The sequence below is a fragment of the Bombus flavifrons genome, chromosome 7, assembly GCF_040668555.2.
Source record: "Bombus flavifrons isolate JBK064 chromosome 7, iyBomFlav1_principal, whole genome shotgun sequence".
In the NCBI taxonomy this organism is placed as follows: Eukaryota; Metazoa; Arthropoda; class Insecta; order Hymenoptera; family Apidae; genus Bombus; species Bombus flavifrons.
In genome coordinates this window covers 429,839-443,924 of record NC_138448.1, presented here as the reverse complement: position 1 = coordinate 443,924, position 14,086 = coordinate 429,839, and the positions used below count along the sequence as shown (strand labels likewise).

At 38.0% G+C, this 14,086-nt stretch overlaps 1 protein-coding gene across 4 annotated transcripts in view; it reads right to left on the bottom strand.

Annotated features, from left to right (window-relative positions):
- Pvr (PDGF- and VEGF-receptor related) overlaps positions 1-14,086 on the bottom strand; it is a 65,385-nt gene that overhangs the window by 22,012 nt on the left and 29,287 nt on the right. For all 4 annotated transcript variants that reach the window (XM_069117495.1, XM_069117496.1, XM_069117498.1 and 1 more), the window contains 2 exons: positions 12,104-12,204; positions 11,406-11,556 (listed from right to left, as the gene is read on the bottom strand). In XM_069117495.1, coding sequence (XP_068973596.1) covers positions 11,406-11,556; positions 12,104-12,204 — 252 coding nt within the window. The remainder of the gene's footprint in view (positions 1-11,405; positions 11,557-12,103; positions 12,205-14,086) is intronic.

Below are 14,086 nucleotides of genomic sequence, written 5' to 3'. Positions count from 1 at the left end.
GTTCGGAGGTTTACGGTCAACTGACGGGAACGAGTGCACTCAGCGCGGCATGGGCGTTGGCTCTCTATCTACACTACCGATTTACCAACTTTAACAGAGATAACCATAGCGACATTTGCTGACGACACAGCACTATTAGCATCTCACGCAGACCCGATAATCGCATCATCCACTCTCCAGCGAGGTCTCGACTCTATGGAAAAGTGATTCCACAAATGGGGCTTCATAATTAACGAAAATAAATCCACGCGTCTAACCTTCACGCTGCGAAAACAAACCTGCCCTCAGGTGACCATTAACAATATAACGATTCCTAATAAGGATTCAGTCAGATATCTGGGCATGACTCTGGACAGGAGAATGACATGGAAATAACACATCATAGACAAATCTAAGTAACTCAAGGCTAAACTTAAAAAATTCTGCTGGCTAATGAACCAATGGGCCGACGTTTCAACTTAAGCACGTAGAGCAAAATTACGCTCTATACGACCATAATAAGGCTTGTCTGGACCTACGGAATCCAACTATGGGAAACAGCAAGTAATTGCAACATTGAAATACTTCAACGCTTCCAATCGAAAACTCTAAGGTCTATAATAGATGCACCCTGGTATGTTACCAACGAAGCAATACATCGCGATCTCAAGATACCCACAGTCAAAGAAGAAGTAACAAATGTAGTAATAGATATATCAAAAGAGTTAACAAACATCGAAATCCCCTAATTACTAAATTACTTAATACGTCGGACCAGATCCGCAGGCTAAGAAGACACTATCCGTTAGACCTAGGCACTAGATTCAGCTAGATATTTCTAATAAGTAATTTTTACGTATTTATAATATTATTATTTATAAATTATACTTATTTATATGTTATACTTACTTATAATGAGTTAATAAGTTTATTAACATATTATAAAAAATGAGCCATGTCACTGCGCCACGCCAGAGAAACTTACTCAAAATTCTCAATGCGAGAATTGATTGTAAATAAAGAAAAAAAGGGGATGAACGCTTTGTCTAACAGAGGTATGGAGTGATTTTATAGCTCTCCTTAGAAGAAATAGTTGTAGCGGCACGCGACAATAAACATTCCAACGGTTTCTGTCCCGTGGCACACCACACACAGACTCTATTCTTCGGGCAAGATAATTACCAGATTTTTTTTTATTTACAAGTACTTTACAATCAATTCTCGCATTGAAAATTTTGAGTAAGTTTCTCTGGCGTGGCGCAGTGACATGGCTAATTATTTATAATAAGTTAATAAACTTATTAACTCATTACAAGTAAGTATAATATGATTACCAGATGTCGATGCATCTTCACAATACATGTTCAGCTAGCCTGAGGAGCCGCTATAAATCTCAGGATTTAATTAACTAAAGTCCTTCAAACAGACGAACTGTCTTTGTCCCAACTACGGGAAGATAGGGGAAATCTATTTTTCTCACGAACGACGCTTCCCGCTAGCAACTTTCTCTTTCAACTCTAACCACCGATATGGAGATTGACTAATTAGCAGCAACGCCAATTTCCTTCACCTTCTAAACGAAGGTTATCCTCGACGAATCCGATGATCTCCTGTCCTTAGACACACCCCATCATAGTTTTCCCCTGCAGCATCGTTGCGATGGAAAATTATTCTCTCGTGAGGTCGTATTAGCGAGTTACGTCTTTACGCTCAGTGGATATTCCACGTTTTAACAAAGAGTTTATAATACTTGTACCGTAGCCAAGCAAGTCAAGTACGACCTGGGCTTTGGAAGAAAGCGCATTCTGTTATCCCGTTGATCGCGGATTCGTTATTGAACCTAGGATCATTGTCATTAGCTTCTCGAGTATCTAATTACCACGGTTACTTGCCAAATTCTGCAATAATCGCATTTGTACTAGTCAATGTCTTCTCTATTGCATAACAACAATGTCTAATCCAAACGAAGATTCGTTTCACGCCCCTAACCCTAATTATAATGTGAACCCGACATATATGTCGGAGATGAAAGAACATCGGGTTTTCCCGTCTGGAATGTTGGGAAAACCCCCAATACCCTAGTCCAGACTTTTACTATAGCTACACTTAAGTGATAAAAATAAGAAATAGTTCTAATGTTCCAATCTGACTTTATGACGATGGGTTCGGGCTCGAAGTGACATAGCGGGTCACTGGACGTAGCCACGGATTACGAGTTAGTTAGTTAGTTAGTTAGTCGTTGGACGAATTGCTGATTGAGTTATCGAGAAAGTTACCCGAATCGTGTATTACGTTGGTACTCGTCATCCCGTGGACCGTGGATTCGTTATCGAACCTGAATTCGTTATCACCATCATCTCGACCATCCTATCGCCGCTATTACTCATAGCCTCTTGCAGTGTCCACATTTGTACCGATAAACTTTAGCTACATCCGCGATGGTAAAGTAAGTAAAGGTTCATCGAACGCCCCCAAAATTCCAACCTTACTCCGACATAAGAAGTGGGATCAGTGCCGGTTATAACACTGCAAGAGCTTACGACCATCGTTCGCGACTGAATAGTCGCTAGTGCAAAAATCGAGTGTGGAACCTAACAATTTTCGCCACAGCGTTTTAACCCTGAAACTGCGAGCTCCGATTCCGTTGCATGATGCGCAGCTGTCAATTTGATTATGGAGGAAGATCCTTAGAAAGCAGTGGCCTGAATATAATTTCAATAACGAGCGTCGAATCGACTTCTACGTAGTGGAAGCATCAACTGGTAGATCAAGTCATCCGGGTGAGTCGTTTCCATTTTACCCCGATTTTGGAGCCGAGTGCTCACTAATTAAAGAATCCGTAGTCTTGAGATTTTCTGGCAAAAGAACGATTGATACAGTAGTAATGCGAGGAATAAGAAATATTTGTACTAAACGTACATCTCAAATCTTGTCCGTTGCAGGTGTTAGTGGTTTTACATTAGAGATAAATTTTTCATGTCCTCGCTGATAGTTATTTAAAATATGATATCGCGATTGATCGTGAAATTTTAAGTCAAGGTTTTGACGTAATATTACACAAAATAGCCTCGCTATGTATAAGACAAATAATTAATGCCTAATAAAACTGCTGAAAACGAGATCGATGTTAACGAAGTTGACAATGAGGTACATGGTAGCGATAAAAGTCGATTAATCTTTCTTTTCGAAAATTCAAAGATTCATTCGTTACGGGTTTCCTACGTACTCGCATAAATACAGGCCAATTAGAAATACAATTAATTGATCCTAACATCACCGTACTAAAAAAAAAAAAAGTCCTTATAGATTCCGCGAGGAAGAGCGCAGAATAGTATGTGAGAGAATAAGCGAATTAATTGGAGCCAAATATCATAAGGCCTAGTAATTCACCATTCACGAGGCCTATGTTACCCGTGAAGACGAACGATGGTTCAGATAGATGATTAGTAGATTTCAAGAACTAAATAAAAATACGGTCGCGGATCGGTATCCTTTACCCCTTATTGCGGATCAAGTCGCAAGATTGCAAATGCGAGATATTTTACTAGTCTAACATGGCCAGCGGATTTCGCCAAATCCCTATTCATCCTAATTCTAGAAAATATACAGCACTGAACGATTTGGACAATAAGTTGTTGTTTTCTTCAAATTCTTTTGTGCCTTTGTTCTGTCCACTCGACGTCCTTTTATATTCATAATCGTTTTTCCGAACGGCGATATTGCGCTGACTCCGTTAAAACAAGGATTTTTGCATTTTTAGACAACCCTAATAATTTTGCAACTAATACTTTTCTAAATATTCTAATTTCTTCCTTGCTGCAATTTTTAAACCATCAAAGCGTTTATCACAGAAATCCCCAGAAGTAGTCGTACCAAGTCTTCTGTACCATTTGATCCTTTTTTCTAATTGTGGTGACATAAGAAACCATTTAATCGGAGTGATCTGTACCACACTTTTCTTCATTGTATTCAACAGCGGCTGGTGATTTTAATGTTGCGAATAAACGTAACGAAAAATCATTCTTGAGATTCCTTTGAAAGCACGTATGGCAGCCAACGTGCCATTCGTACGTTGTTGTTTATTTGGATGATGTTCTAATTATTGCCTGCTCCATAGATCAAGCTCTAGAAAGATTGTACACCGTATTAAATACCCTCGCAAATGCCGGATTTTCTTCTAATTTTTCTAAATGCTCTTTCCCAAACATATCGGTACTCTATTTGGGACATGTAATTCATAACGGAGAAGTTCGCCCCAATCCAGGTAAAATACAAACCTTGAGTTCTTTACCTGAACCAACGACAGTCACACAGCATAGACAGTTCATAGGTTTAGCCTTTTATTTTCGAAAATTCGACCCTAAATCTTCACAGGTAATGAAACCCTTGTATGCACTTACTTCTGCTAATAAAAACATAACTTGGACGGATAGGCATGAAAAAATAAGGCAAAAGGTAATTTCCGTCCAGACCGACGCGCCGGTGTTAATGGTATTTGACCCAAACTATCCGATATAACTTCATACAGACGCTAGTTCGGATGGATATGGGCTATTTTAATGCACAAGACGGGAGGTAGAAATAGCGTAGTAGAATATTACAGTATAAGAATTAGCCCTGCGGAATCTAAGTATCATTCATATGGACTAAGACGTTAGCAGTTGTTAAACGCTGTTAAACATCTTTGCCACTATTTACATGAAAAAGAATTTCTTGCTGTCACTGATTGCAATTCCTTGAAGACAATAATAATAATAAGGTAAAACTTACTTACTTACAAACTTTTAATTTTGACATTGTGTATCGAGAAGGTAAACGAATGGCTCACGTAGATTTCTTTCCGCGGAATCCCATAGACATTGATCATAGTATAATTAACAAAGTCAAAGAAATGAAATTAATCTGACCGAAATCTCAGAAGATTGGCTGTTAACAGAATAACGTCGGGATCCTCAAATTTCAGAAATCGTCACTAAATTGCAAGATGATGAGCTCGCGGAAGATGTTGCAAATGCGTATGAATTACGATCTGGTACCCTTTATCGTAAAATACAAAGAAAAGGCAGGACTCTCTTCTTGTCCATTGTCCCAAGAGGTTTTAGGTGGTCCGTTATTAACCATGTGCAACAGTCAATTATGCACTTGGGTTGGGATAAAACGCTTGAGAAACTGTACGAGTATTACTGGTTCGACGGAATGGCGAAATATGTTCGTAAATTCGTTGAGAACTGTTATGCTTGTCGAGTTTCGAAGGCTAGTTCAGGTAAAATACAAGCTGAACTACATCCTATACTTAAGACTAGCATACCTTGGCATACAGTTCACGTGGACACAACGGGCAAACTAAGTGGCAAAAGTGATTCGAAAGAATATGTCATCGTTTTGGTCAACGGCTTCACTAAATTCGCATATCTGCATCATACTCGTAAAATAGATTCCCTTAGTACCGTTAAAGCACTTAAGTATGCTATATTTTTATTCGGCAGTCCTTGCCGGATAATAGCGGATCAAGAGAGGTGTCCTACGGGTAAAGAATTCCAAGATTTCGGTCAAGGTAAACACTAAACTCCACTTAATCTCAACCGGTGCGAGTAGGGCCAACGGACAGGTAGAGCGTATTATGGCTACATTGAAAATTATGTTCACAATCATAGAAACGACCGGGCGGTCGTGGCAAGACGCGATTGGGGAAATACAATTAGCTTTGAATTGCACCACCAACCGTGTGATTTAATCGAGCCCATTAGAACTACTGATCGGTAAAACAGCACGACCATACGATTTGATACTACCCGATAGTATAAAAGAAACGGCAATAGATATCTCCGGTGTAAGACAACAAGCCATAAGAAATATAGAGACTAGTGCTAAATACGACAAGGACAAATTTGACAAAACTAAGGCGAAAGTGGCTAGGTTTAACCTCGGTGATTTTGTATTGCGCAAAAACGAAGAAAGACACCAGACGAAGTTAGATCCGAAATTCAGGGGTCCATTCGTGATAGCAGAAATTTTAGAAGGAAATAGATATACTTTAAAAACCTTAGACGGCAAACGATCACATAAAGACAAACATGACAGATTAAGAAAAATGCCAGATAGTTGCGTTCCTGCTGAGTTGGACGTCTGCGGTGATGACAACGATGGTGATAATAACGATGCGAGTACACTGACCTCAGAGGATCATTAGCACTATGACCACAACACCTAGCATTCAGTATTTCCACACACAAGCTTAGTGCGATGATGCACTAGCACACAAGCCTAGTGTGACAATGCAGTAGCATTCACAAGCCTAGTGTGATAATGCACTAGCACACAAGCCGAGTGTGACAATGAACTAGCATTCAGTATTTCCACACACAAGCCTAGTGCCATAATGCACTAGCACACAAGCCTAGTGCGACAATGCACTAGCATTCACAAGTCTAACGCGACAGTGGACTAGCATTCAGTATCTCCATACACGCCTACTGCGACAATACACTAACATTCAGTGTTTTCACACACGCCCAGAGTAGTAATATGATTCAACAAACTGAGATTCATCCGTGTACGAAATCGAAAATGATCTGCCGTGTCATTACGGTCTGACTGGTAACTCACAGAATGGAACTGGCACTTTGAATACAAATTATAACGCTACAAATTCCTGTTCTCTTTTATTTTTCTGTTGACAAACCTTCAAACGAAATTTTGTTGTTGCACTGGACCCTTGGCTTATTTGAATATCTAATTAAATGGTAAATAATAGCAGTTGGATCGAGTCTAATATAGGAAAACACGACATTCCAGATGCACCCGAGGACGGGTGATTGTCAGGATGGCCGTGTCGGAGATGAAAGAACATCGGGATTTCCCGTCTGGAATGTTGGGAAAAACCACAATAGCCTAGTCCAGACTTTTACTATAGCTACACTTAAGTGATAAAAATAAGAAATAGTTTTAATGTTCCAATCTGACTTTACGACGATGGGTTCGGCTTCGAAGTGACATAGCGGGTCACTGGAAGTAGCCACGGTCACGGGAGGGACTTGTACCTGACAGTGGTATGGAATGATTATATGGGTCTCCTTAAAAACAAGGATTGATCCGAGAAGTGGGGACAGGAATATATAAGGGCAGTTTCATTTGGATTACTAGTTAGTTAGTTAGTTAGTTAGTCGTTGAACGAATTGCTGATTGAGTTATCGAGAAAGTTACCTAAAAATTCCAGCCTTACTCCGACATATATATATATATATATATATATATATATATATATATATATATATATATATATATATATAACGGGGTGGCGTTGTGGATAGGGTTGTGGGTGTTTGATGAATCTTCATTGAAATTAGTCATCGTTACGGTATAACAAAGGTACGGTTTATTAACACAAGTATGGATACCACAGATTTGACAATCAACCGCGGCGATTAGGCGCTCGCGGCACTAGTGACAATGGTCTCATTTTCGATAACGAATCCGCGGTCAACGGAATGATAGATGAACGTTCTCACAAAATCTAAGCCTGAATAATTACTGATCGTAAAGACGTTACTCTTTAGTCGATGAGATCGCGAGAGAGAATGACTTCCCCGTCCCGATGATGCCACAGAGGAAAACTATAATGGGGTGTGTCTAAGGACATGAGATCATCGGATTCGTCGAGGATAGCCTTCGTTCAGAAAGTAAGGGAAATTGGCGTTGATGCTAATTGGTCAATCTCCATATCGGTGGTTAGAAAAAGATGCTAGCCGTCCTCAAGGGAAAGTTGCTAGTGGGAGACGTCGTTCGTTGAAAAATAGGTCTCCTCTATCTTCTCGTAGTTGGGACAAAGACTGTTTGTCTGTTTGAAGGACTTTGGTTAGCTAAATCTTAAGATTTATAACTGGCTCTCAGGCTAGCTGAACATGTACTGCGGAGATGCATCGACATCTGGTAATCATCTTACTCGAAGGTTAGGGTCTGCGTGTGGCGATCTACGTTGGAATGTTTACTGTCGAGTGTTACAACTATTCCTGTTACAACTATTGTTACAACTATGTACGAGTGTAACGAGTGTTACAACTATTTACTTTTTAAGGAGAGCTATAAAATTACTCCATGCCTCTGCCAGACAAAGCGTTCATCCCTTGACCGCGGGTACGTTGGCGACTGACTGTCGCCTCAAGCCCAAGCTCACTATCACAAATCTCGGACAATTACAATCGAATTGAATAACTACAATTGTTTAATTACAGCTATAGTAGACTCTATATTACAATGTTGCGGGATTATCCAAAATTCCAAAGGCTCCGGTGTTCTTTCATCTCCGACACGACCATGCTGACTATCACACGTCCTCGTGTGTAACCAGATGACTTAAACTACCAGATGGCGGCTTCACCACGCAGGAGTCGACTCGGAGTTTGTTTTTGGGGCCGGGTTTTCTGTCTTGTTGTAGCGGACAATCAGGTGCGATATGGCCCTCCGTCTGACACTTGAAGCAAACCACCTGGGACGATGTGGCTGATCGTCTTCCTTCCGGGCGTTGTGTATTTTTTCGCTGTTCTCTACGCAGCTTACTGCGGCACTCCCCTATTTTGTGTCCGCGGCTACCACAGTAAAGGCACCTCACGTGGTGGGTCAATGGCTTGTATCGTTTGGCTTCAGGTTCCGCCGATGGACTATTCGACGAAGGTACTGGCCTCTTCTTCACGTGAGAGAAAACTCGCATTTCCTTAAGGAATTGATCTCGGGTCCGAATATCGTCCGTGAATGCTATCCTTTCGACACGCTGGTCATGCGAGATCAGTCGTAGAAAGACGGTGGTGTTGATTAGTTCGACCTTGGTTAGATTTTCCCATTTCGCCGACAGAAGGGAGTGGAGACGACTACCAAAAGCCCCCGTGGTTTCGTCCTCCAGTGGTGATTCGTTGAGCATGCTAATTAGCGCTGAGGTTGCCATCTCCGTGCCACCATAACGAGCAAGAAAATGTTCCTTAAATTTTGTCCAAGTAAGACCGTTGATCGGAACTTGCGTAAGCCACCGTGCCGCGGTACCCTTTAGAGCACGACTTATAGCAAGATATAACTCGTAGTCTTGTAGAGACACTTTGTCCATAATCGCACTAACAGTCGCGCACCACGCAGCTGGGTTGGCGCCCGCGGTTTCGGGGTTAAAACGTAGTAACGCTACATTTGTAGATTCCGTACTCGGCCTTTGCATTAGCGTCTGAATTAGCTCGCGCAAGACAGTGATCTGCCCTTGCATCTCTTGAAGCTGTCCTGATCCCACTTCTGATGTCGGGGTGGCGTTATGGATAGGGTTGTGGGTGTTTGATGAATCTTCATTGAAATTAGCCATCGTTGCGGTATAACAAAGGTACGGTTTATTAACACAAGTATGGATAATACAGATTTGACAATCAACTACGGCGATTAGGCGCTCGCGACACTAGTGACAATGGTCTCAGGTTCGATAACGAATCCGCGGTCAACGGGATGATAGATGAACGTTCTCACAAAATCTAAGTCTGAATAATTACTGATTGTAAAGACATTACTCTTTAGCCGATGAGATCGCGAGAGAGAATGACTTTCCCGTCCCGATGATGCCACAGAGGAAAACTATAATGGGGTGTGTCTAAGGACACGAGATCATCGGATTCGTCGAGGATAGCCTTCGTTCAGAAAGTAAGGGAAATTGGCGTTGATGCTAATTGGTCAATCTCCATATCGGTGGTTAGAAAAAGATGCTAGCCGCCCTCGAGGGAAAGTTGCTAGTGGGAGACGTCGTTCGTTGGAAAATAGGTCTCCTCTATCTTCTCGTAGTTGGGACAAAGACTGTTTGTCTGTTTGAAGGACTTTGGTTAGCTAAATCTTAAGATTTATAACGAACCCTGAGGCTAGCTGAACATGTACTGCGGAGATGCATCGACATCTGGTAATCATCTTACTCGAAGAATAGGGTCTGCGTGTGGCGAGCTACGTTGGAATGTTTACTGTCGAGTGTTACAACTATTTCCTTTTAAAGGAGAGCTATAGAATTACTCCATGTCTCTGCCAAACAAAGCGTTCATCCCTTGACCGCGGGTAAGTTGGCGACTGACTGTCGCCTCGAGCCCAAGCTCACTATCACAAACCTCGGACAATTATAATCGAATTGAATAACTACAATTGTTTAATTACAGCTATAGTAGACTCTATATTACAATGTTGCGGGATTATCCAAAATTCCAAAGGCTCCGGTGTTCTTTCATCTCCGACATATATATTATATATTATATATATTATATATAGATTTCAATGTAATTATTGTACTGTAATTAATGTAAGAATGTAAATATATATTTTTATAGAATGTAAGTAGAGAAATGGGACCTCGATAAAAATGTATTGTGTGATTAGAAGATTATAAAAATGTGTTTTTCATATTGTATTCTTTGAATAATGCGTATGTTTCGCATATTTATGTTTAAAAGCGTATGTAAAAATATATTACGTAGCATTCACTTATGCAATATATTCATTTCATCAAATTAATTTAATTTATCGGAAATGCTTAAAGTGCTAACAATAATAATATGTAATCGATATCAACTGTAAACCACGTTAAATAGTGTGTTTGCATATTTGCAATAGTGATTAAACGTAAGACGTAGTAGTTTGTATTTCCAACTCGGATAAATCAGTGTGATCGCATCATTATTTGTAATGTTAATCATATGATGAACAAGAAGTAAATGTATGGGAAATTTTCTTAAATTTTATAAAAAATGAATATTTGAAACGATAAACGAACTATATTTTGTATACAAATGTCATTGGTTAAAGTGTGCAAATTTGGACAGAGTGTTTGTAATTTATTATAACACAAACTATATGTACCAGAATAATTGCACAAGCATTGTTAAATATTACATCGTAAATGATATTTAATGTATTAAATTTACTATTATACCTATTTTATATGTTTTATCTATTTTATATGTGCATAAATGTTACATATGTGTAGATAGGTATCTCCCGTACTACACAACTCCGAACTCTTACAAAACGATTTCTCCCTAAAATGATTCGAGAATGCGGGAAATCTCCACAGAACGGAACGGCACTTTTAATGTGTTCACACATCTGCGTATTTTTAATCTGTCTTTAGTTCGTGGATTATTAAATCTTTGCACTCGAATTTTTTTTTGCTATAGGGAAGTAGTAACTTGAAAATTTTCTCATAAAAAGTCAATGACGTCCTTACAACTAATGTAAATGAATTATGAATCAAAGATAAACTAGTTTCCTATCGCTTTCTTTTCTGAAGAATACATTATTATTAATAGTAAATTGTCTCTCAGCATAAAAATATATTACACAACACATAAAAATTAAAAACTTTTAGATATTTATGAGACGCAATATATGTTTAGGTTAATTACATATATGTTAAGATTCCTCACCTAATTTCAATTTTTCTCGAGGAAATTCCCATTTCTTGTCGTAAGGAAGCAATTCTGCTTGATCGTCTACTGTTAACTCTGGATTTAAACATTCTACTGCTCCTTCTTCGAAATGCATCAATCCTGATTCCATTAATTCCTTTCTCATGATCTAAAAATATGGAAATGTAGGAAATGATACAATAATAGTTATTGATATACATATTAAGGCAACAATTGGTTATATTTCGGAAGATCGATTAATGAAAAATTTGAGTATAGTCCTTTGTAAGAAACATTGGAAAACAAAAATAAGAAGTGAGAGAAATTGTTAAAGTTTTATTCGAAGATATTATATTAATATTTGTAAAATAGTTGAAAGAAAATAAATGATTTTCACTTATATAAAAAGAAAATTATTCGATAATTCGAACAATTTGTGGCATGACTAATTCTAATCGATTCGATATTCAAGATTCTATTGTATTTCATAACATCAGGATAATTTAGAACATTAATAGACTACTTGATCTATATAAAAATTTATATTTTTAGGAACGTGATTAAAGAAACCTTTTAGATATTATAATTACTTTACCTCGAGCATTCTGTTTATTAATCCATATTACGTGCATTTTGCGCATTTTTCACATTCAAATTTCTTACAATTTCATAAGCATTCGCAGACTACTACTTAATATTCAATAATATAGACTTACCCTTTCACGACGAATTTTGATTGTGAAGTAGGTTAACAGAGTCACCACAGTGATCAATAAAACAACGACAAGCACGATCAACCCCATAGGAAGTTCTTTCCCTATAATTTTTAGAAGATAGAGTCATTAATAATTTTGGTATTTTTTCATGGGCAAGAAGATAAAAGAAACAACACAATTATCTGAAATATTTGCGATTATCTGATAGGTATTTCCGATTATGACAAAAGTATATTTCTTTTGCAGTTTTATAAATATGAGAATTACCCGAGATTGATAGAGATAAATTTCTATCTATACATTTCACAAAATATCTACAAAATTTTTATGAAAAATTCTGAATTGATTGTTTTAACCATTCTGCTAGTTCTAGTATTACTGTACGATTTCAAGTTGCTACTATTTGGAAATTGTTATATACAATATATATATACATATATACATACATATATACTACTGCAGTATCGTGGACAGATTGCCTAAGAAATATCGGATGAACTATAAACAATTTTTTTTTTTTTTCTGGAAGAATTTTACAATCAATTCTCATTGAGAATTACAAGTAAATTATTCTGTCGTGGTACTATATCATGTATAATAAGTGATTATCGTCTGCTTGATTCTAGCTGAATTTAATGAACCATAAACAATGTTGCAAGAAAGCCTAAGTGCCGACAGGCCCAAAGAGTCGGCAAACTTCAATGTGTCGTCAATTCTTCAGTTGAATAGTTCCGCGGAAGAAAGTGTCACACGCTCCAGAAAGGCCACACCCTCAGAAATAGTAATAAAGTAGACAAAACATCCTGCATGCCACAGTTATCGAAATAATAACAAAACAGCAACTGAATAGCCGCCTCTGATATACATCTGACGATAACCTCTCCAAAGGGACTAAAACCTCCATATAAAAACCCTCCTAAATTAGCGCTCAACACATTATTCTGTTGTAACACTTTGAACCGTCACTCTGTTGGATTTATACAATAAAATTTCCATCATCTTATACGAAGTTCAATTTCTTTACCTTATTCATGAAACGTTCGAACTGCGACGCGAGGAGATCACCGGCGGTCTATCGGTTTCGTGATTTTTTGTGTCTTCGACGTGACAAAAGCGTACGTGTTCGTGATCGCGGACGGTTACGAAACACGTACGTGGTATGAGAAAAGACAAAGAGATACTTAAGGAAGAAAGACGAAATCGGCAGTCGTTAACTAAGAGTCGAGTTGTGAGGAATTGAGAGTTGAGTTGCCAAGTTGCTATGAGTTGTAAACTATTAGTTGTGAGTTGTGAATTATCTATTTAGTTGTCTTAGTTATAGCACATTACTGTACTTAATTCATGTTAAATAACCATCGTTTCCTGTTTAATCCATTGTAAATAGATCCATCTATTAATAAACTTATCATTTCGAATAGAAAACATTGGAAACCCTAATTTCTAATATTTCCGAATAAATAAATTCTCTACTACCTCTTGGAATAAATTTGCAAGCAAACTCAGTAATACTAAGCTAACTATAAAAGTTAAAGTTTTGCAGATGTAACATGTTAAATTAGTCTGATATAACTACAAGAAAAGTAATGATGACTTTCACTTATTGTCTAGTAGAAAATAGAGAATAAACTAAATATTAGTTGAAAGACAGTATTTGGCCGATGGAAGCCCTGGCAAACTTAAATTAATATTTCACGATTTTTCGATCCTGTTATCGCCAAACATTCAAGTAATGAAACTTGACAGATTCTCATGAGATTATTTCTGCCATGAACGTGAACTACTTTCCAAAATTTCTGCCTACCAGATATTCTTTTCCAACTAATACAAATTTTATCCGGTAAGAATTTTCTTGATAATAAATGAATATTTTGATTATTTCTTTTGTATTTACCTCATATTAGATCTGTTAAACTTTCTGATGAAAGAGGGAGAGAGAAACATTAGTGAGTGGAACATTATTCTCATATATTGTTGTATAAAAAG